We start from the raw sequence: 22284 nt of genomic DNA, 5'->3' as shown, positions 1-22284 counted from the left end.
CACCTTTTTAATCTGATTCTCTGTAATATGGTTATAGGATAAAAACTGCCAATAGAATGAGGAAGACTAGTCTCAAATTTTGACTTAAACAAAATAGCAAGGAGGCTTTTTTTTTTTTTTTTTACTTTTAACCCAGAACCTTGGTGTGCTTTCAGCTCCGAATACTGTTGATGTAACACACCAAGGCTACTGTGCTGACCCTTTTCAAAGGACTTCTAAATATTCTTTTGTAGAAATACTAGTTTGAAATAAGAGTGTCTACCCAGTTATCCTATTGTTAGTACTAAGTCTTCCTGTAAAAGGTAGACGTCAGCGAAGAAATAAGGTCATTTGTATTTTACATAAATCAGTAAGACATACTAAATGTTTTATGTGTGGACCCATAGTGATTGTGAGCTATATCATTCTGTCCAGTTCTATGCAGAACTTCCCACTGGCGTCATTGGGAATTCCACTTTAAAACAGATGGAGAGAGATGTTCCTCTGGTATGATCGAGAGCTGCTGGCTGTTTGTTTTGTTGTGAAGTTCTAGTATGGTCAGTAACTAGTGCTGACATTACTAGGAGTACAAAACTGGACTGCATGAGCAAAGCTAAACCCTTTATGGTTCACTCTAGGTTATAGTTTCAAAATTTAGCCCATTAGACTTTCCGAGACCATGCTGTGTAGAGCTGTCTATAAATAGCTCACAGCAGCAGAGGCCTTTCAGTATGAAGAATTAGCAGCTTATCTTCTAATTCTATAAGAGTTGTCCATCTTTGCAAGTCAATTCCAGTATAATGTCCAAAGTGCAGACAGGGGATTCAGACACAGATGCAGTGTACCAAAACAGCTTGGTAAAAATGGTCCCTCATTGCAGGTCCAGTACACAGACAGTGTGGTTAGACACTAAGTTTCCTCCTGACCATTACCATGGGACACATGGTTTGCAGTGTCCTCTCTCTCCCCATTGCCATTTTAGGTGATTATGGGTTACTGTTGAAGAATGCCAGGTAGTGTGAGGGCAGGAGACTGTAAGGTGCAATGTTGGCAGAGTACAGGACTAGTATGGAAAGTCATGACGTACATATGGTTAACATGGGTGTGGGTAATAGGTGAGCAGCAGCTTAGCAGGCTAAGTATTAGTTCTAATATAGTTATTTTGTTTTTAGGTCTTGTCCATGTTGGAGATGAGCTAAAAGAAGTCAATGGGATTGCTGTGCTTCACAAACGACCAGAAGAAATTAGTCAGATTTTGGTCTGCTCTTATTTTTACTTTGAGATCTATTATTACCAAGTAGGCTTGTTAAAGCAGTAGCTAGGTGACCCTTGTCCCTCATTTAATAATATTACACAGGTATAACTGAGGACAGAATTGGGCTGTCTTTACAATGTGCTTATGAATTTATTCCAACTGTTTATAATCAAATAAATAACTTTCAGTTTTAAAGTTAAGAAAGTTGCATGAAACTTCGAGTTTGATTCTGAACATGACGAATATGATAACCTAGGTTATCTATGGCTCTGACCAAGAGCTTCTCTTTTATGATTGGTTCATGACATGAGAATCGCAGATTAAAAAAATATATCCTTAAAATATATGCAATGTATTCATAATGTGGTGTGCTAGGGAGCTGAACGAAGCCTTATCTCAGAGGCATGGGTCTCATGTAGGCTTCCTGCACAGCTGCAACCCTCTCTCCTCACCCCCTATGACATTAACACATTCTTGCTTAAATCCCTACTCAGACCCTCCTGTTCTCAAGCCCTGCGTATGTCTACCCCTTCACATACCTGCTCATCTCCACAAGGCCCCTGCCCCAAGAGAACCTTCTCTCCCACCGCTCTCGTATCCCCTCTTGTGCCTTGCCTCATCATGGTCTCTGTGAGGAATGAAGCTGATGGGTCAGGGAGACAGATGGAACTGCTTTGATCAGCCAACCAGCTAATTTTGTTTTAGATCAAAACGGTTTTGCTGACTAAAGGGAATAGCTGTGTTTAAAGTTTCAAAAGTGGCCTATATGTGAGATGAAGTTAGAATGTGTGTGAAGTATAGAGTTTCTGGGGACGGTAGTTATTTAACTAGACGGACTTGAAAAAAATATATAGAAAACATGACAAAACCTTTTTGAATTTTATCTGCAAAAATTAGTCAATATTGTACTTTAAAAAGACAGACTGTTCTATCCTGTGGATTGTGTCTAAATTGGAAACTAAATGTAATAATTAAATATGAAGAGAGATTTTTTAGTGCAAGCCTCAATATAGGCTTAGCTTGGGAGTCACTATACAGGTCTCCATAATTAAGAGGATACTGCACAGGGTAACACATACAAGGGATAAAAAGGAACAGAATATACACTTGACATCTTTGGGGCATCATGGTAACTACCATAAAGCTAAAAAAGTGTCTTTTCAAAGTTGAATGCCTTGGTTTGGCATGTGAAGGCTGAGATGATCAGACAATTCACTAGCACCAGAAACTGAATCGGAGTGTGCTGCAGCGTTTCTTTGTACTATTTCAATTGAAAGAAATGTATTTTTCTCTTTTTCTCAGGCTCAGTCTCAGGGATCAATAACATTAAAAATAATTCCGGCCATCAAAGAAGAAGATCGTCTGAAGGACAGCAAGGTATGCAACCCATCTGAAATCTCTCTTTAAAAATAAATAAATAAAAAATCTAGGGCATAGTTCTGCAGTTCTTGTGCATGGAAGACTCTTGCTGATTTCATTGGGAAATACCAATTGCAAAATGAGACCCTAAATTGATTTATATCTAAAGGAATAATATGGTACTCTCAGAAAGAAAATTTTTGCTAAACAGAAATAATTTGGAAGATTCCAGGCTGCATATGAACACTAATTTTGCGACAAGCTACGGTACAAATCTACTCTGTGCTAGCCTGTCGCACATGAAGTGACCATGTGGACCTTGTTGCTGTGCACTCTAAGTTTCTTTGTGCACTTTAATTTACACCAATTTCAAAGTGCACAGTAGAACATGTAGTGCACAACAGGCTAGAATGGGTAGATTTACACTTTATCTTACCACGAACTAAGGGTCTGGTTAACTCTTGATGCATCTTTCCTTGTAGCATTTCCAATATCTAGCATTTTCTCTTGCTCCATAAAACCAAAACTCTTATCCAGGTCTGCACCATCTCTCACCTTGAGAACTGTAACCACCTCCTCTCTGGCCTTCTTGAAATCCACTCAAGTCAAAATGCTGCTGCCATTTTCCTTGCACATAGCTTTGACAGTGTTACCCCACTAACTCTGAGGTCCCTTCACTGACTCCAACTTCTTCACTGCATAAATGCAAACTTCAGGTCCTCCCCTTCAAAACTCTTCATGACTAAACCTCCTGTGTTCTTACCCAGTTGTCTATATTGGTCATGAACCAGCCCAACAATTGCAGTCTCCAGTGTCTGCTAATCCTTTTCAAGGACTCCTTTCTGGCAGCTCCACATGCATGGAGTACCCTCTCATAATCAATTCACAAATCCACTTTTAGATCCTTTCAAATATATTTCAAGCTCCATTTCTCTTATGACCATAGTAAGATGCCTAATAATGACTGGCAGGTTGCATGCTACAGATTCTTCTAAATCTGGTGTCCATTTGTGTAGTACAAAAAAAGTTTTGTAGATACTGAATCCCATAACTTTTATAAATAAATAGCTAATCTACACAAACTTGTGTTTCCATTACTGTTACCATATCGCCCCCTCCCTACCCCCTCTCCTTATTTTCCCTCTAGCCAGTTGTTATATTTTGTCCTTATTTAGACAAAGATGGTTTCAGTTAGGACTGTCTGAGTAGATGTTTGTGCAGTGCCCAGTGCAGTGAGGCCCCGGTCCTTCTTTGGGCCTTGGTGTGCTACCACACTACTTCTTTTTCCTAGGTACTATCAAAGTCACATTTTCTACAGTAGTGAGCAAATCAAATTTGTATGTAAGTGTAGCTTGATACTCCTCCACTTCAGTATGAAACCACATATAATCTGTATAATATTTAGGGATGTGGAAATGCCATTTTAAAAGTGCTTTAAAATTCTACATGGGACAAACGGCAAAGAGTATGTTATTTTTTTTCTTAAAGGTATTTATGAGGGCACTCTTCTGCTATAATCCAAAAGAGGACAAAGCCATTCCCTGTCAGGAGGCAGGATTGCCATTTAAGAGAAGACACATCTTAGAAGTTGTGAGCCAGGATGATCCAACATGGTGGCAAGCAAAGCGTGTTGGTGATACCAACCTCAGGGCAGGATTGATCCCTTCAAAACAGTTCCAAGAAAGGTTTGTCAGTGAAAGTTATAGGATGATAGATTCATTAATCATAACCATAATGTTATATTATTTTTGTGGTGCTTTTAGTGCTTCAGCACTTTGTTTGGGGACATTCCTGTCATAAAATAAGAAGTAAGTATAGGAAATGCTGGATCAGGCTAGGAGGCTATCTGCTCTGGCATCCTGTCTCTGGCAGTGGCCAGTACCAAAAGCGCCAGAGAAAGGTGCCAAAATCCCCAAAATGGACAAATGATGCAAATAGCCTTCCTAGCTCCGGCAATAAATTGTTAGTTTATGTCCTGAAGCATGAAGGCTGACACAGTTTCTCCTTTTTTTTTTTTAACCTAGTGTAAATGTCTCTCCCTTGAACTTTTGTAAGTTCTTGACCTTATGGATACCATGTGGCAGTGAGCTCCACAGGTGCCTTATACATTGCATAACAAGTATTCTCATTGTTAAATTTGTTTCATTATTGGAAATACTTTACACAGGAAGATATTTTGTGATTACAAAGTAATTTTCTCCCTGTGCTTCACTTTTCTCCTCTACAAAATGGAGATAATACTTCCTATATCTTCTCCACAGTGAGGATTTTGAGGCTAAATTAATTTTGTTAAGGTGAAATGCTTATGTGGAAGGGGCTATATGAATGGACAATGTTACACAGTGCAGCTGCCAGAGTGGAGAAACAAGGTGCCCTTCCTTTTTATTATGCAAGAAGACTGTATAGTTTAGGTTGATTTTACTACTTAGCATTTTGGCCATTTCCAAAACAGACTTGAGATGAAATCTAGAAGAAAGGTTGCCACAATTTCCTAAATAAAAATTATGTAAATTGGTTAAGCCATGTATAAATAACTGAGCTGCAGCAAGTAGATTGTAGTTCATAATACAAATCTGCACTATGTAATACAGATATGGAAATGAGAGGTTCAGCCCACAGCATACACATTTAAGCACATGAAAAATATTTTTGGCACAACGATAAATGAAGAAGCTGCCAAGACGCATAACATATGGCGACAGCAAAACACTGTCTGGAATTGTCCAGGATAGTGGAGAGAAGACCCTGAACAACTATTTTTTCAAGAATAAGGGAAAACAAGGAATAACATGGGAACTGCTGATCACGGATAGTATTGGGACAGCTGGAAGGTAGAGAGCAAGATAAACTGTTTTCTATCCAAACTCTATAGCAAGTTTTTTTTAGTCTGGCATCTGGCACTGCCCACTGTCAGAAGGCTGTATACTGGGCTAGAGGGACAATTGTCCTGACCCAATATGGCCATCCTTATATTAGTTCTGAGAAGCGATCTAAAGTAAGGACCTGATCCTGCTTGCTCCTGAGCACCACAAGCTCTCATAGAATCATAGAATATCAGGGTTGGAAGGCACCTCAGGAGGTCATCTAGTCCAACCCCCTGCTCAAAAGCAGGACCAATCCCCAATTAAATCATCCCAGCCAGGGCTTTGTCAAGCCTGACCTTAAAAACTTCTAAGGAAGGAGATTCCACCACCTCCCTAGGCAACGAATTCCAGTGTTTCACCACCCTCCTGGTGAAAAAGTTTTTCCTAATATCCAACCTAAACCTCCCCCACTGCAACTTGAGACCATTACTCCTTGTCCTGTCCTCTTCTACCACTGAGAATAGTCTAGAACCATCCTCTCTGGAACCACCTCTCAGGTAGTTGAAAGCAGCTATCAAATCCCCCCTCATTCTTCTCTTCTGCAGACTAAACAATCCCAGTTCCCTCAGCCTCTCCTCATAAGTCATGTGTTCCAGACCCCTAATCATTTTTGTTGCCCTTCGCTGGACTCCTTCCAATTTATCCACATCCTTCTTGTAGTGTGGGGCCCAAAACTGGACACAGTACTCCAGATGAGGCCTCACCAATGTCGAATAGAGGGGGACGATCACGTCCCTCGATCTGCTCGCTATGCCCCTACTTATACATCCCAAAATGCCATTGGCCTTCTTGGCAACAAGGGCACACTGCTGACTCATATCCAGCTTCTCGTCCACTGTCACCCCTAGGTCCTTTTCCGCAGAACTGCTGCCTAGCCATTCGGTCCCTAGTCTGTAGCGGTGCATTGGATTCTTCCATCCTAAGTGCAGGACCCTGCACTTATCCTTATTGAACCTCATCAGATTTCTTTTGGCCCAATCCTCCAATTTGTCTAGGTCCTTCTGTATCCTATCCCTCCCCTCCAGCGTATCTACCACTCCTCCCAGTTTAGTATCATCCACAAATTTGCTGAGAGTGCAATCCACACCATCCTTCAGATCATTTATGAAGATATTGAACAAAACCAGCCCCAGGACCGACCCCTGGGGCATTCCACTTGACACCGGCTGCCAACTAGACATGGAGCCATTGATCACTACCCATTGAGCCCGACAATCTAGCCAACTTTCTACCCTTTCTACCCTACTCTCATTAAATTGTGACCTCTTAGGAGCAGAGTAAGAGTGTGTATGATTTCTACATAATGTTAAAATCATCCTTCTGAAAGAAGATGTTCTGTTACAGGTAGAGAGGAGACCAACAAGAACAGAAAAGGGTCTTTTCCCCTTTATACCCAGATACTCATTGTTACCCATTCAAGTGGCATCTCTTGCCTCTACTTAGAAGATCAAGTTTTTTTCCAGGCAACTTCTGATTGGGTTTGAGCTGAGCAGGGAAGCCATACAGAAAAGCGACCTTTATCACTTGAAGATAAGTCCTGAAGCTGCCTTGAAGACTTACCATCACCATTAGGGATTCATTACAGACATCTCCCCCTAAAGAGCTTCTACTGCCACTGGGATTTGGGGCACAGCAATACTAATGCTGCTTGGAGCCAAAGATGGGGGAAAATACCGCCATGTGATACCAATTCAGGTGGAGAGGACCTGAAAGAGGCCACCCTGAACAACTGCTAAGGTCCGGATGAAGAGAAACTACTGTGAATAATCACCACAGCTGGTGAGACAAGAACAAAAAGAAACTACTCCAAGCGCTTCAGTTTTTCCTGGTGGAGGATGGGGTTCCCCGTTTTCTCCACAGGAGAGAGTTCTTCTACTGGAAAGCGAAACCAGAACTGCCTGCCCAAGTTACCACTTCTGTGAGAGTGAATTACTGCAGCAGCAGAGTGTAGTAATTAAGGCTTCTTCTTGTTTTAATGTTCAGAGCTATTATGAAGTTTCCATGACAAACAAGGCTGCATTATGCAAAAATGAGAGAGTTTAAAAGGGGCTGTTGCCTGTAAATGCTATTAATGAACATTGCAGCAAATGCCAGGTATCAGAGGGGTAGCCATGTTAGTCTGTATCCACAATAACAACGAGGAGTCCAGTGGCACCTTAAAGACTAATAGATATATTTGGGCCTAAGCTTCTGTGGGTAAACAGATACAGTCATAAATATATGCACCGGCACATGAAGAGTGTATATATGCCAGTGTATATATTTATGCCTGTATCTGTAATTTTCACTCCATGCATCTGAAGAAATGGGTTTTTTACCCACAAAAGCTTAGGCCCAAATAAATCTGTTAGTCTTTGAGGTGCCACCGGACTCCTTGTTGTTTTTGCAGCAAATGGAGATGTCTTTGAACAGCATGAGATTTTGAAGTGAAGCAAGTGGAAGGATCTAGCAATGATTTCAACATCTGTGTTACATATTTTGTACTAGTATTGAGTTTTAACACATGCTGATCTCTTAAAACAATAAGAGAAAAGCATCAGATATTACCTTACACTAAAATATTAAGTAAAAAGAAAAGGAGTACTTGTGGCACCTTAGAGACTAACCAATTTATTTGAGCATGAGCTTTCGTGAGCTACAGCTCACTTCATCAGATACATACCGTGGAAACTGCAGCAGACTTTATATATACACAGAGAATATGAAACAATACCTCCTCCCACCCCACTGTCCTGCTGGTAATAGCTTATCTAAAGTAATCGTCAGGTTAGGCCATTTCCAGCACAAATCCAGGTTTTCTCACCCTCCACCCCCCCCACACAAATTCACTCTCCTGCTGGTGTGTCAGGCCGGCTCTGAGCTCCTTAAATGCAAGGAGGTAGTTGATATAGGTTGAAAATTTTCAAACACACTCGCAGCAAAACAAATTGGTGCTGTTATTTCGAAGTGTATACTGCTGCTAGTTGCCAAGCATCTGAACTCCATAAAGCACTGGCATTTTAATTAAAAATTAATCAGTAATAACCTCCACCCCCCAAACATATCTGAACCCTTAATCTCACTGCATCTTTCTACATCTAGTCAGGTTGACCCAGAGGCTGGCGAGAACCGTGCATAATAGGCACCTTACTGTAGCACTCACCACTCTCTAATGTGCTACTGTGCAAAGCATAATAGGCAGGGCAGTCATGGGTCTGACCCATCTTTGTGACTGTGGAACACATCAAGCAAATTAGGAGGGCACAGCCTAGTGCTTGAGAGAACAAGGAATGAATCCTGTCCCGCTGCTGTGAGGCTACAGGGAAGAGGGGAAAGAGGCTACCTACACTGACACCCATTGGTAGTTCCAGTGTTTGCATTGGAGTATGTACAAGGGGAAGGTTAATACCATGGTCACCATTAAAGTGAATTTCTGGGGTAGTGTAGTTTGTATGTAGATGTAACTCAGGCTGCCACAGTTTCCAAAGAGCTGGGTTCAGCTCTTTACCAAAGTTCATCTTTTTAATTAAAATGTTTTGGCTGTTCTTCAGGCTGTAATCTCATTTGTGAACACTCCCTGGGGGCGTGAACATAAAACCATGGCCACAGAGCCATTTTTCAAAGCAGCTCACTCATAGCCAGCCTATTTTTGTCAGTAGCTGTCCTAACCTGGCTGTATTGTTCATAGACATCAGTTAAGGGTGGCTGGTATTCCTCTAATGTGTCAAGAGAGCCTTCTAGAATATTGCAAAAAGAAAAGGAGTACTTGTGGCACCTTAGAGACTAACCAATTTATTTGAGCATAAGCTTTTGTGAGCTACAGCTCACTTCATCGGAAGCTTATGCTCAAATAAATTGGTTAGTCTCTAAGGTGCCACAAGTACTCCTTTTCTTTTTGCGAATACAGACTAACACGACTGTTACTCTGAAACCGTTCTAGAATATTGGTAATTCTGCAAATATTGGTCTCAGGAAAATTATTATTCCCCTTCCTGGGGATAAAAATAAATATTCTGGCATTCCTCTTTCTCAGATCTGGGGCTGCTCTGGACTTGTGTAAGGGGTTAAGCTTCCCCTCCCCGCCCCCCATCATGAATATACATAATGTAAATCCCTGGGCATTTTGTTTTAGCTCCCATTATGGAGTTGTGTGTGGAGTATGTAGTATAAATAACTGTCTTTAAGGAGGGTTCTCCAGTGATCAGTGCAAGGTGCAGTTTTCTGAAGAAAAGTGAAGTTAATTGCTTTTGTTAAAAGTAGTTTTCAAGCAGGTAGCTAAATTTTAAGTATAAAACTGAAAGTTTAGAAGCTGGTTTAATCATTTGGGCACTCTAGAATATTTGACTCGTTTATGGCTGTCTCACTTCATCTCCATACAAGATGCTTTTCCAGCTAGCTCAGTTGGTTTGTTAGATTTTTATGGAATAAGCATGAAGTTCTGAGATCATCTGGCAGGCTCTGGATAATTTCTGAATATCATATCTTCAAATTATGTATTTTGGACTAGATACTGATCTCACACCTTTGACTACCCATTGAATTCAGTAGGTGGGAGAATCTGATGGTAGAATTTGGCTTATCTTTCATAAGTGAGAATGAAATTAGGACTTAGTTTTGTTTTACCTTTGGTACAGAGATGGAAAAAAACAGTGGGAATAGAAACAAATGTATTTTGGAAACAACCACGCTTTTCATACTTGCATCTGTATTTCTGTGATAGTCTTTCCCTGGTATATTCACCTTTTGGCATCTCTTTTCCACCTGTTACCCAGCAGTGACAATTTGAAGTCATTAAATATAATGTTTAAAAAATGCATCTAAGCCAGAATCAGATAAGTTTGCCTTTTGCAAAGTGTTGCAAGAAAAAGCTTTAATTTTTCATCTGCCATACCATCATATGTATAAATTGTCTATATTAAAATTCTTTATAAGTCACTCATGTATAACTATTTAATATTTAGGCGTTTGAATTATAGAAGAACTATAGGCACTCTGCAAAACTCCAAAACTGTAAAGAAGCCATTATGTAAGTTTCAACAGATCTTTATTTCTTCAATGAATTCACTGTTGATATATCAACTTTCCAGTAGGTTGACATGATTTTAATCATGTGCTTAAATATTTGTTACTCTGATGTCATAGATAATGTTAATGATGATTAGCTGTCACATGGAAGGATTTGGGTTTGCGTTTTGCCCAGTATTGCGAGTCCCAGGCATTCAAAAACAAAACAAAAAAGAAAACCAATGAATGAGCCCCCAAAGTCATAAGATTGAATTAAAAATAATGAAATTTTAAAATAATGAGATGTTAAACATAATAAAGTTTAGACTTGTTATTTACCAGCTGGGCTTTGAGCTTTAGGGGTGTCTGTGAGCGGGGTGGAATGGGGGTCACATTTTCAAGCTTTTCTTTGCAAGCTCAAGGGCCAGAAATGTACTTAAAATAAGAAAAGAGGGGTTAAGGGGGAAGCTGAGATTATCACATAATCTTATGATTTCAAAAACTGGGGTTTTAAAGGCCCTCACAAAATAATCAAAGATTCATGATAAAAAACACAACAGACAAGAGTTGGGAACACTTCCCACCTCTGGACATCTGTCCTTCAGGTTGAAAGGAGAATTTAACATCACTATCGCATTCCTTAGAGTCTATGCCATAAGAAAGCTTTAGCATGTGGAAGGAAACAGCTATTGGATGTTTATTAGCAGCAGCAGCTGCTGCTGCTAATGATGGAGGGGGGGGTTGGTAAAAGGGTCTCAAAAGAGAAGAAGAAAATGATACTCCTCCTGGGATCATAGAATGTAGGATGAAAGGCTGGGTGGCAGTTCTGTGTTACCACTAAGTGTAACTGGTTAAATGCTGCCCTTGAATGTTTACATTCAGCTGTTGTTGGAGTAAGAGTGCCATGTGGATGGGTGAGGCTAGAATTTGCCCCAGTATTGCCACATCGATTTAGAAAATAAAGATGCTGCTGTGCACTAGCCAAGACAGCTGGAAACCAAAGTGTAAGTTTTCAGAAATCAAGTAAATAAAGCTAGGTATCAAACTGCTGTTTTTGGAAACAAGTGAATGTGCATCCCCAGTGCAACAAGTGAGCTTCTGGTCTCTCACACCCACCATCTGTTTACCTTTCAGTACTATATACATATACATTAGCCACAGAGAGGAAAGAGTGTACACACAAGACAGCTGTCAGATAAGTTTATAAATCAAAGTGTTTCCAAATAAAATGGTTTCAATTAGCCTTTGTTAGGATGCATGTAATGCCAATTGCCTCCTACTGCTTTTAATAAGACACTCTCAAGGAAGCCAATTAATCAGAGCTGCTGGATTTAATACTACACTTTTGCAAAGGCTCCTGAGCTGGTGTGGAGATATTAAGGGGAAACATCACTTCATAGGTTCTTTTAGTATAATTTACTGACTAGTCTCACAAGCAAGAAGATTCTTCCCTTCATTCCATTGTGATTCTCAGTCATTTGTCTGCCCATCTTTTAACTGTCTCACTTCTATCTTTTACGCTAACTGCAGATGATCAGTCTTCTGAGAAAGGTAGGTGCTCTGCCTATCTTGGTATGAACAAACAATGCCTTTTCCTAAACAGACAGGAACTCCCAAAGCAAAGGGGAATGCTAAAGACAATTTGCTCCTACAGCCATTTTTCTGAATTAGAATTAACCTCAAGGTATCTACAAAAATACTCAGTTTCCAATTTACTCCAAATCTAGGACAAGTGCTTCTTGTTAGCTGCTATGGGCCAAATCCTGTGTTAATTTACACCTTCTGCAGCCTGCTCAGGTCCGCATGGTGAACAGGAATTATAAACTGATGCAGAACTTGGTGGGTTTGGAGTTCTACAAAAGAAAAAAAGGGTTACCTTGACACCTTCTGGGACACCAGTGTCAATCTGGTTTCATTGTCTTGGCTATTAATTTGCACTGCGTTTTACTATGTTACTTTCATTCTAATCAACTGAATTAAGATCATGTTGTTTATAATAGCCATTGTATTACTTCCTTGTCTTTTTAAACAGCAGGTGTTTTCTTAATTAACTGCTGTTCCTGCTGATATTCTCTCACATTGAATGTGCTCCTTTAGAAAAGGATGTCTCAGGTGTTGAAATTTAATTCCACTGACTTCGCTCATAGTACAAGCTGCCTTCTGTCATCAGATGGCCAGTGACTTAGCTTTTGGGGGAGAGGGTCTAGCAGGGAGGAAGAGAAGCAAACAGCTAGTTACAGCGATGAGGGGGAAAATTTAATAGTGAATCTTATACTTAAAGTTACTACAAATATATTCTGTTACAGTAGGCATACAATTCACTGTTCTTCACCTGCATTGAAAGAAAAGACCCCATTAATTTTACTGGACTGACATGCAGATATCTGGGATAGAAAAAAAGAGCCCTTTCTTTGGGCTGGCATCTTTTGCTATTTAAGGACTTAAGTAAAGTTAGCATGTTGCCTTTAATGTGTGTAACGTTTTGCAGGAGTGCCCTTAAAGTATAAAAAGCCAAGCTGTTTTCTTTCAGTAAGTGAGCAAGTATGACCACTTTTTTTTAGTATTTTACTGTGTATAGCTATTACATTCTGCAGATTCTAGTGATTACATTTTTACTGTGCATGCTCTTGGTTTGTGTATATTATTGTATATGAGTGACCCAGAGATCTGATAAAAAGCCAGTGTTAGTCTTATAATATGCTTTTTATCTATCTTTTTTTACAAGAGATTAGCACAGAAACAACATTAAAATTAAATTTGTTGACTCTCAGTTTGAGTTCAGAGCAATGCTTCGTCTATGGTTCTCACTATTGTACTAAATGGTGCTTGAGTCTAACAAGAAGAAGTGTTCTGGATTATTAGATCCACTTGCAATCCTATGTACCAGGGAAGGTAGCGAATGAATGCCAGCCCTTCCTCTGAGTTGCTTTGTTTTTATGGGCATATAGTATTTATATTGCTTAAATGTTCTCTAACAGCAACTCTAAGCAGATGCGATGATCAATAAAAAATTTTTTACTGAGAGATGTATTCTGAGACATTAAATGGCAATTTAATATAAGGCATTAGCCATGGGCTAAACTAGTTATCATTAGTACTTGTTTATATTGATAATACAGGATGCAAAGTCTTTTCCCCCAAACCACATAACATAGGTATTGTAACATCTTGCTTCCCCTTCTCTCATCATCTTTATTAACAGAAGACTGTGACTGTGAGGGATATTTCAATGGACAATATATAGGTGAGGAACCTAATTCCCAGTACTTTTTCCTGTAAAATTGGTGTGTATAATAATATGCTTCTCTTTAAATCAAGTTGCTTTTCATCTGAATTTGTTTCATGTGAGTTGTTAACTTGAAAACTGCATGCAAGGATACAACAGGCCACTGACAAAGCCTGAGCTTGGCACCAAGGATTCAAGAAGAATTCATCCCAAGGCAGCTCCTTTGTTGTGGAGACTCAAATACCTCTTTCCCCTGTTTTCCACCTGATAAACAAATGCAGTTAGTTGTCATGAACTTCCCATGGAATAGATGTATTTATGCTACAGTAGGGGGTTCATTGTATCTCTTTTATGAAGTTAAGAATTCTACTATTCCCACCCTTCCCCATCATTATAAACAAACTGGTGCATGTGATGCTTAAGACAAGCCAGTTTTCACCATACTAGTTCTTATTGAAAGACAAGCAGCTTGGACAATGTTTGTTATATTTTGCTCTTCAGCTGGTTTGCGGAGGAGCTTTAGGTTAAGTCGAAAGGAGAAACACAACAACCAGAATCAAGCAAAGCAAGCAGACATATCTGAGTTCCTAACATATGAAGAAGTCACTAAATATCAGCAGCAGCCGGGAGAAAAGCAGAGACTGGTGGTTTTGATTGGTATGTCGCAAAACTGGTCAGAAATTTTTCCATCAACATTTTTTAAAAAGACCTTTTAAAATGAAAAGCTGAAAAAATTCCCTTCCAGAAGCTCCAAACAGCACTCTGAGTCTTGGCAAGGTCCTGTAGTTTACCCTGATTTCCTGCCAAAAAGTTTTGACCAGGACCTAGGCATGTTTAGCTGTTAGAATAATTTATAAAAAACTGGATGTCAGAGAAAAGGAGGCTCAGTAAGATTTTCTGCAGTTCAGTAAGCCTAGCAACTCTGAGTCTAGGTATTTTTCCAGGGTAGCTTAGAGTCTGGGGGGTATCCAGAAAAACTAAATGCTGTGAACATAGAGTTTCTGCTACAGTGACTGGATAAATATCTGGTCTCCTGCCATTTAGGATTCAAGCTGCTGCTAGCGATGCTCTTTAAGGTAGAATGGGGGTGGGACATGAGTTCTTGCTGTTTCGTGCACAGATTTCTTTAAACCCTCTCCTACATCATGCATCCTATTTGTGAGATTGAAAATATTCCTTCATTCTGTTTGCAATATTTCTTTCAGAACCTAAACAAATCAGTTTTCATTTCCTTATTGCTTAGGTTCTTTAGGAGCCAGACTAAATGAGCTCAAGCAGAAAGTTGTGTCAGAGAATCCACAGGAATATGGTGTTGCAGTACCACGTAAGTAACATTTACAGGAATCTGTTTGTCCCCACCTTTTACTGTATACTGCATGCAGTAATATAGTGATTGATTACACTACTATCCAGTCTGTTCCTGTTCCCACACTATTTACATGCATTTTTCAGAATTAGCTCAAGTTCTTCCCCCTCCTTTTGAGAGTCTGTATTTGTCTCTTATTGACTCAGCATATCACATCTCTTTCTGGGATCTGGAATCTTGATCTGGAATCTTGTCAGCTCCTTTGATAATTTTTTTTTAATTTCCCAAATGAACAGATTGCTTTTCTCAATATCCATTAAAAAAATGACTGACTACAGGGGGGAAGAAATTAGACTGTAAATCTCAAAAATTAGAATTAAAATGAAACATTTCTTATGATTCAGCAAAGAAGATAAATGTATGCTTCTTTGTTCCTATTTAAAGATGATGGTGCTGGATTAGGTACAGAGTTTTAATTCATCAATTTATTTAGAGAGAGAAAAATATTAATCTTAAGAAACAGAGAACAATAAAGCAGGCAGACTCCTTAAAATGGAAAACTGATATTTTGAAGCCTGGATTAACATGTTAATTCTCTTCATACACACAGAGCCACAGTGATATGCAAGACTGGAATTTAAAAACGTATTTCAAAGTGTGGTTTTGCTCTGCTGGTGCATGAATTTATGGTCTATCAGTTATATGGAGATGGGGGCTGATGGTATACAGATTGAAATTAGCAATTTTTTAAGAACTTTGCAATAATATCACTGTGTATCTTGTTATCTGAGGGCCCCAAAAACTGATTTAGAGTTATACTGATCATTTTGTCTTCCAGAAGTTTTAAACTTATATCAAGGGAACTTCTAATGTTTGGATAGAGGCTGTTTCACCCCCAACCCATGTGTGTAAATTTTATTTGGATTTACATACATCTGATTTAGATTGCTGGCTTTGACATGTTTCTCTTCCAGTAGCCCTTTGTTAAAGATGTGCATCACATACAGACATAATTTGTATTAGTTTTTTAAATCTGAATTTGATGTACTTGTAACATTGGAAAGTTATGGGTTTACACTTTCATGGTCAGCTTGTATCAAGCTGTGCAAATGGTCACCAGAGTGTACTGTTAAAGTAAAGGGATGACTAATAGTCATTTCTTTTAAGGAAATTAAAAGAAATGACAACTTCAAAGCTAAGGAAAGAAGAGCTATACTTATATAGATGGTGTATATATGGCATGAAAAAAATCAGAGTGTTACAGGAGGAGAGCAGGTAGATAATTTAGCATCTCTGAGGAATGAACAATGCTGTAATGAGAAAGCAGAGAGAACAATTCAACAGGAGGAGGTAACAGAACAAAATAACTGAGGTGAAATGAAAGTATCTACATACTGGAAATGGCCCACCTTGATTATCATACACATTGTAAGGAGAGTGATCACTTTAGATAAGCTGTTACCAGCAGGAGAGTGGGGTGGGGGGAGAGAAAACCTTTTGTAGTGATAAATACCCATTTTTTCATGGTCTGTGTGTATAAAAACCATCTTCTGTATTTTCCACAGTATGCATCCGGTGAAGTGAGCTGTAGCTCACAAAAGCTTATGCTCAAATAAATTGGTTAGTCTCTAAGGTGCCATAAGTACTCCTCTTCTTTTTGCGAATACAGACTAACATGGCTGTTACTCTGAAACCTATCTACATATAGTGACTTTTGCTTAATATATTGAATGTGAATCCATGATTGAACATTTAATATGATGTTGGTCCTGGTGAGAGTTGAGAACACACAGAAAACCAATAATTTTTAGGCTTAACAGTTAACGTTCTGAGTCTTTACCTATCTAATGCTCTAGGACTTTCTTCTTAATTCACCTCTGCTATGCTTGTCCATCTGCAGTGTTTCTCAGCAGAGCAGGATTCATTCCCATAAATATTTGCCCCAAATCTATCATTCCTGTACTTTATCCTAATTTTACGCTAGTGGACAGGTATTTGAGTGCACTAGACTTCAAAGCACAAATATACAAGCGTTGCCAACCAGATGCATTAAAAAGCCACAGGTTAGATCCCAAGGATCAGGCGATTTAAGCTAATCATGAGAATCAATAAACAAAACAGTGATACCCTAACTGCAGCTTTCGAGCTGCAAATGCCTGTTTAATGGTGTCTCCTGTGGCTCTTTGCAGCATATGATATTAAAACACTGAATTAATTATTAACCAATCAGGATGCTTTTACTATGTTATTAATCAATTAAGTTAATAACTTAATACAAGTTGATATTATCAGAGCATATACTCTTTAAATGTGACTGGTACTATAGAAAAATGAAACAATGAGTTCACACTACTGTGGTTCTTCTGGGTAATGTTGACTGCTAATTTGACTCCTGAACCACTGAGGTCTGAGTACCATTGATTTAAACCAAACAGACAAATAAAAGCAAAAAAACAGCAACGGCAATGTTAATGTTGAGATTAATTGTACAACAGGCAAGAGCTCAAATTCTGATAGCAAACAGGTTTGTTTTCCTGTGCGTTACATTGGTATTTTATTGCAATATAAGATCTTGAAATAATTAAACAGAATATACTAAAGGTAACAGTTTTACAATGTCATGTCACCGTGGAAAATAACTTACTTCCTTACTGTAACTGGATTAAGGAAAACATGAAATTTGATTTCAACAGTTGTGCAGGAATAGAGAACTACATGATGCAATTTTAAAGTTACTGGATTCAAAAGCAAGAATACTGAAAGAAGCTTGTGATAGCGAACTACTAATATTTTAAAATGTGAACAATACATAAGACACGTAGTGTATTGTGACGGGGCAAGGCCAGAAGGCTATAGAAAAGTAGTGGGAGATAGATATATTAGCTCCAGGCTAAACAAATCCCTGGTACCAAGATAAGATAAATGGCAGCTGCTCCAGGTCAATTAGGACACCTGGGGCGATTAAGAACTTTCCAGAAGGCAGGGAGAATGCTAGGTTGATTGGGACACCTGAAGCCAATCAGGGACTGGCTGAAACTAGTTAAAAGCCTCCCAGCCAGTCTGGTGGGTGTGGATGTCAGGAGCTATGGGAGGAAGTTGCGCTGTTGGAGAGGCTGAGTAGTACACACCATATCAGGCACAAGGAAGGAGGTTCTGAGGTAAGGGTGAAGTGGAGCCTGAGGAAGTGGAGGCTGCTGTGGGGAAGTAGCCCAGGGAATGATATGTGTCCTGTTTCTAAAAGGTCAGCTACCATAGTTGATACTATTAAGGTCCCTGGGCTGGAGCCTGGAGTAGAGGGCCTGGGCTCTTTTCCCCCCCCCAACCTGTTTTGCCCCCTCCCTGATTAATCACTGAGACTGGGAGACAACAGAGACTGTACAAGGGAGGATAGCTTCTCCTCACCTCCCTTGCTGGCTTATGATGAAAATGGCTCAGTAGACTGTGACCCTTCTCTCCCTAGAGAGAAGGGTTATGTGGAGAGTCACAGTGAGCCTCTGAGGCTAGCGAAATCTGCTGGGAAATGCGGGACCCATGGAGACAAGGACAGAGCTTTGTCACAGTATGTATAGAAATAGAATGCATGTCTTAAGGACTAATGATGAGATTAACACCATACATGTCAGACCACATTTAAAATATTCACTGCACTGAGAGACATTATGGCACTCAAAAAAGGTACAGGAAAGAACTACTTAAAAAAATATAAAAGCAAGAATTCAAAGTCAGAGTTAAATCACTAATTTATTCATTTGCAAATTTGATACCATCAGCTCAGGATTAAACAAAGACTGTGAATGCTAGCCAACTACAAAAGCAGTTTCTCCTCCCTTGGTGTTCACACCTCAACTGCTAGAAGAGGGCCTCATCCTCCCTGATTGAGCTAACCTCGTTATTCCTAGCCTGATTCTTGCTTGCATATTTATACTTGCCTCTGGAAATTTCCACTACATGGGTCTGTCAATGTGGGTATTCACCCATGAAAGCTCATGCTCCAATACGTCTGTTAGTCTATAAGGTGCCATAGGACTCTTTGCCGCTATCACTAATTTAGTTAGCTTGGGGAGAAAACCCAGAAATTACTCAAACAAGCCTGTTGTGTTTTTTTTGAAGTTCTGGGTGGAAAAAATGCTGAAAAAAACAAGCTGATTTTATTTCCTAATGATTATCTCCAGTGGGTCACATCTGATTTCCTTTTATTCTTTTAGGACCTTCTTCTGCTCCCACAGAAAGCCATGGGAATTCTGTCATTAACTTAGACTGGAGCAGGATAAGGCCTTTATATTGTTTCCAGGTTGTTTTGTGATGAATTACATGTTCTAAAATTGTGATTGGGGTTTTGGGCGTCTTTTGAGAGTTTACTTTTCTTAAAGGCTGTAGTGATACAAGAGATATTTGTAACTTGTTTACTAGAAGCGATACCATTTTCCCTAGGAATTTGTATGGTGGTGCCATGTGCAAGGAAAAAAAAAGTGTAAAAAAACTTCTGTGTATGCTATATTATCTTAAAGAACAGAGGTTGAATTTGGCCTTCAACTGTTTTTAGAAAAACGGGGTTTTACAGATTTAAAAATAGATACATTTGTGTCCCTCTAAAATTCCAATGGAAACATTTTCAAAAAATACTAAAGCCAAATAAACAACCTTTGCATATTTTGCAACCCAAAACACAGCACCTTTGTGCCAGGGGCATGACAACATAAATGCAAAACAGACAAAACAAAAATTTCATAGTTTAAGGCTGGAAGGGACCAGTATAGTAGTCTGACCCCATGCACACAACACAGAACCTCAAAGGACTTTTCCCCATAATTCCTGCATCAATCCCATGTCTTGTGGTTGACCCAGACCATATCTGAAATTGAGTCTGTTTTCATTGCCCAAGCAGAGATGAATTAAAAAGCTAAATAAAGTATTTACTTTAAGACTCACCAAGCTGTGTGCAGACATGCAATGTTTCACAGCAGGTTACATGCTTTTCCTCCTTCCCTACTCTTGTTTGCCTGTTTCACTTACTTGTTCCATCTTGTCTTAAATTGAGCTATAATTCCACCAGCTGCTCCAGATAAGCAATTCCACTGATTCTACAAGGATGCAGGGTTCCACCGGGATCAGGGCCCCAGACTTCAAATCTTTTGAGAGAAGGGCCATGTCAGCCTATATATTTGTACAGTGTCCAGCACAGCAGGACCCTGACCTCGATTGGTGGCCTTTTGGGTGCTATCATCTAAAAGATAAAGTAAATTAACTATTTCAATTTTAATCTACGGTTTTGTTTTTATGCAGGTAAAGGGGTTTTTGTTTTCAGTTCTGTTTTTCACTTGATGGTGTGTGTCCATTTAGTTTTGGAAGCATGAAAACCTAAGACTAAACAAAGGAAAGTCAGCATCCAACTTCTGCTAACTGCTACCCCATGTTTGATGTTCACTGTACTGTTTCCACTCTTCCAGATACAACCAGGTCAAAGAAAAGTCATGAAAAAGAGGGAGTGGAATACAATTTTGTCTCTAAGCAATCATTTGAGATAGATGTACAGCATAACAAGTAGGTTTGTTTTAACATACAGAAATAGTGTGGCTACATTTTCAACATATTGCTTGTCAAGATGTATAGTATATACATACCTAGTTCAGTGTAATAATGGGATGGGGCAATTTTTCCAGTAAACTCTTGTTTTCAGTTTGAGTATAAACTCACTCAAAGCCTGACTGAAAGGCAAGTCAGGAACAGTAAAGGGTTGGAAAGAGGCGCAGGACGCAGAATCCAACCCTGCTGCCTAATTACTGGCAGTCCCATTAACTACCTTCACTGCTATTTTCTGGTACATGTATGCTGGCAAGTTCTAATTACTTTTATTCTGAATTTGGGAATGTAAATGACCTATTGGATTATCCAGTTCATTTCCTGCTAGTGCAAGGTTTTCCTATAGAATTTAAATTCCCGTAGAAGCCTGAAAAGTAAAATTTCTTTCCTGGCTAGCTTTGTACTGTTCTCTGTGGAAAACATGAGGTTTCCCCTTTCTCTATTTTTAGAATTCATCTGAAAATACCATGGCAGTTTTCTTTAAGTTCCTTATTTGTCAGCCTCACTGATTATCACTGATGCCCTGGGAAAACTGTTAAGCCCCCAGAAGGATCACAAAAACATAGAACCATAGAATATCAGGGTTGGAAGGAACCTCCGGAGGTCATCTAGTCCAACCCCCTGCTCAAAGCAGGACCAATCCCCAACTAAATCATCCCAGCCAGGGCTTTGTCAAGCCTGACCTTAAAAATATCTAAGGAAGGGGATTCCACCACCTCCCTAGGTAACGCATTCCAGTGTTTCACCACCCTCCTAGTGAAAAATTTTTTCCTAATATCCAACCTAAACCTCCCACACTGCAACTTGAGACCATTACTCCTTGTTCTGTGATCAGCTACCACTGAGAACAGTCTAGAGCCATCCTCTTTGGAACCCCCGCTTCAGGTAGTTGAAAGCAGCTATCAAATCCCCCCTCATTCTTCTCTTCCGCAGACTAAACAATCCCAGTTCCCTCAGCCTCTCCTCATAAGTCATGTGTTCCAGGCCCCTTATCATTTTTCGTGCCCTCCACTGGACTCTTTCCAATTTTTCCACATCCTTCTTGTAGTGTAGGGCCCAAAACTGGACACAGTACTCCAGATGAAGCCTCACCAGTGTTGAATAGAGGGGAACAATCACGTCCCTCTATCTGCTGGCAATGCCCCTACATATACATCCCAAAATGCTGTTGGCCTTCTTGGCAACAAGGGCACACTGCTGACTCATATCCAGCTTCTCGTCCACTGTAACCCCTAGGTCCTTTTCTGCAGAACTGCTGCCTAGCCATTTGGTCCCTAGTCTGTAGCGGTGCATGGGATTCTTCCGTCCTAAGTGCAGGACTCTGCACTTGTCCTTGTTGAACCTCATCAGGTTTCTTTTGGCCCAATCCTCTAATTTGTCTAGGGCCCTCTGTATCCTATCCCTACCCTCCAGCATATCTACCACTCCTCCCAGTTTAGTGTCATCTGCAAACTTGCTGAGGGTGCAATCCACACCATCCTCCAGATCATTTATGAAGATATTGAACAAAATCGGCCCCAGGACCGACCCTTGGGGCACTCCACTTGATACTGGCTGCCAACTAGACATGGAGCCATTGATCACTACTCGTTGAGCCCGACAATCTAGCCAACTTTCTATCCACCTTATAGTCCATACTACTTTAACTTGCTGGCAAGAATACTGTGGGAGACAGTGTCAAAAGCTTTGCTAAAGTCAAGGAACAACATGTCCCGAGTCTTGTAGATGCCCT

At 39.8% G+C, this 22284-nt stretch overlaps 1 protein-coding gene across 1 annotated transcript in view; it reads left to right on the top strand.

The window, feature by feature from the left end:
* Positions 1-22284, top strand: part of MPP3 (MAGUK p55 scaffold protein 3) — a 101591-nt gene that overhangs the window by 69386 nt on the left and 9921 nt on the right. The window contains exons 8-16 of the mRNA XM_077806368.1: positions 1152-1237; positions 2537-2611; positions 4082-4278; positions 10398-10462; positions 11971-11991; positions 13643-13684; positions 14168-14323; positions 14910-14990; positions 20420-20513. Of these exons, the coding sequence (XP_077662494.1) occupies positions 1152-1237; positions 2537-2611; positions 4082-4278; positions 10398-10462; positions 11971-11991; positions 13643-13684; positions 14168-14323; positions 14910-14990; positions 20420-20513 (817 nt within the window). The remainder of the gene's footprint in view (positions 1-1151; positions 1238-2536; positions 2612-4081; positions 4279-10397; positions 10463-11970; positions 11992-13642; positions 13685-14167; positions 14324-14909; positions 14991-20419; positions 20514-22284) is intronic.

This window comes from Eretmochelys imbricata, chromosome 27 (assembly GCF_965152235.1).
Source record: "Eretmochelys imbricata isolate rEreImb1 chromosome 27, rEreImb1.hap1, whole genome shotgun sequence".
Lineage (NCBI taxonomy): Eukaryota > Metazoa > Chordata > Testudines > Cheloniidae > Eretmochelys > Eretmochelys imbricata.
Note: the sequence above shows the minus strand (reverse complement) of the source record. Positions and strands in the feature narration are given on the sequence as shown.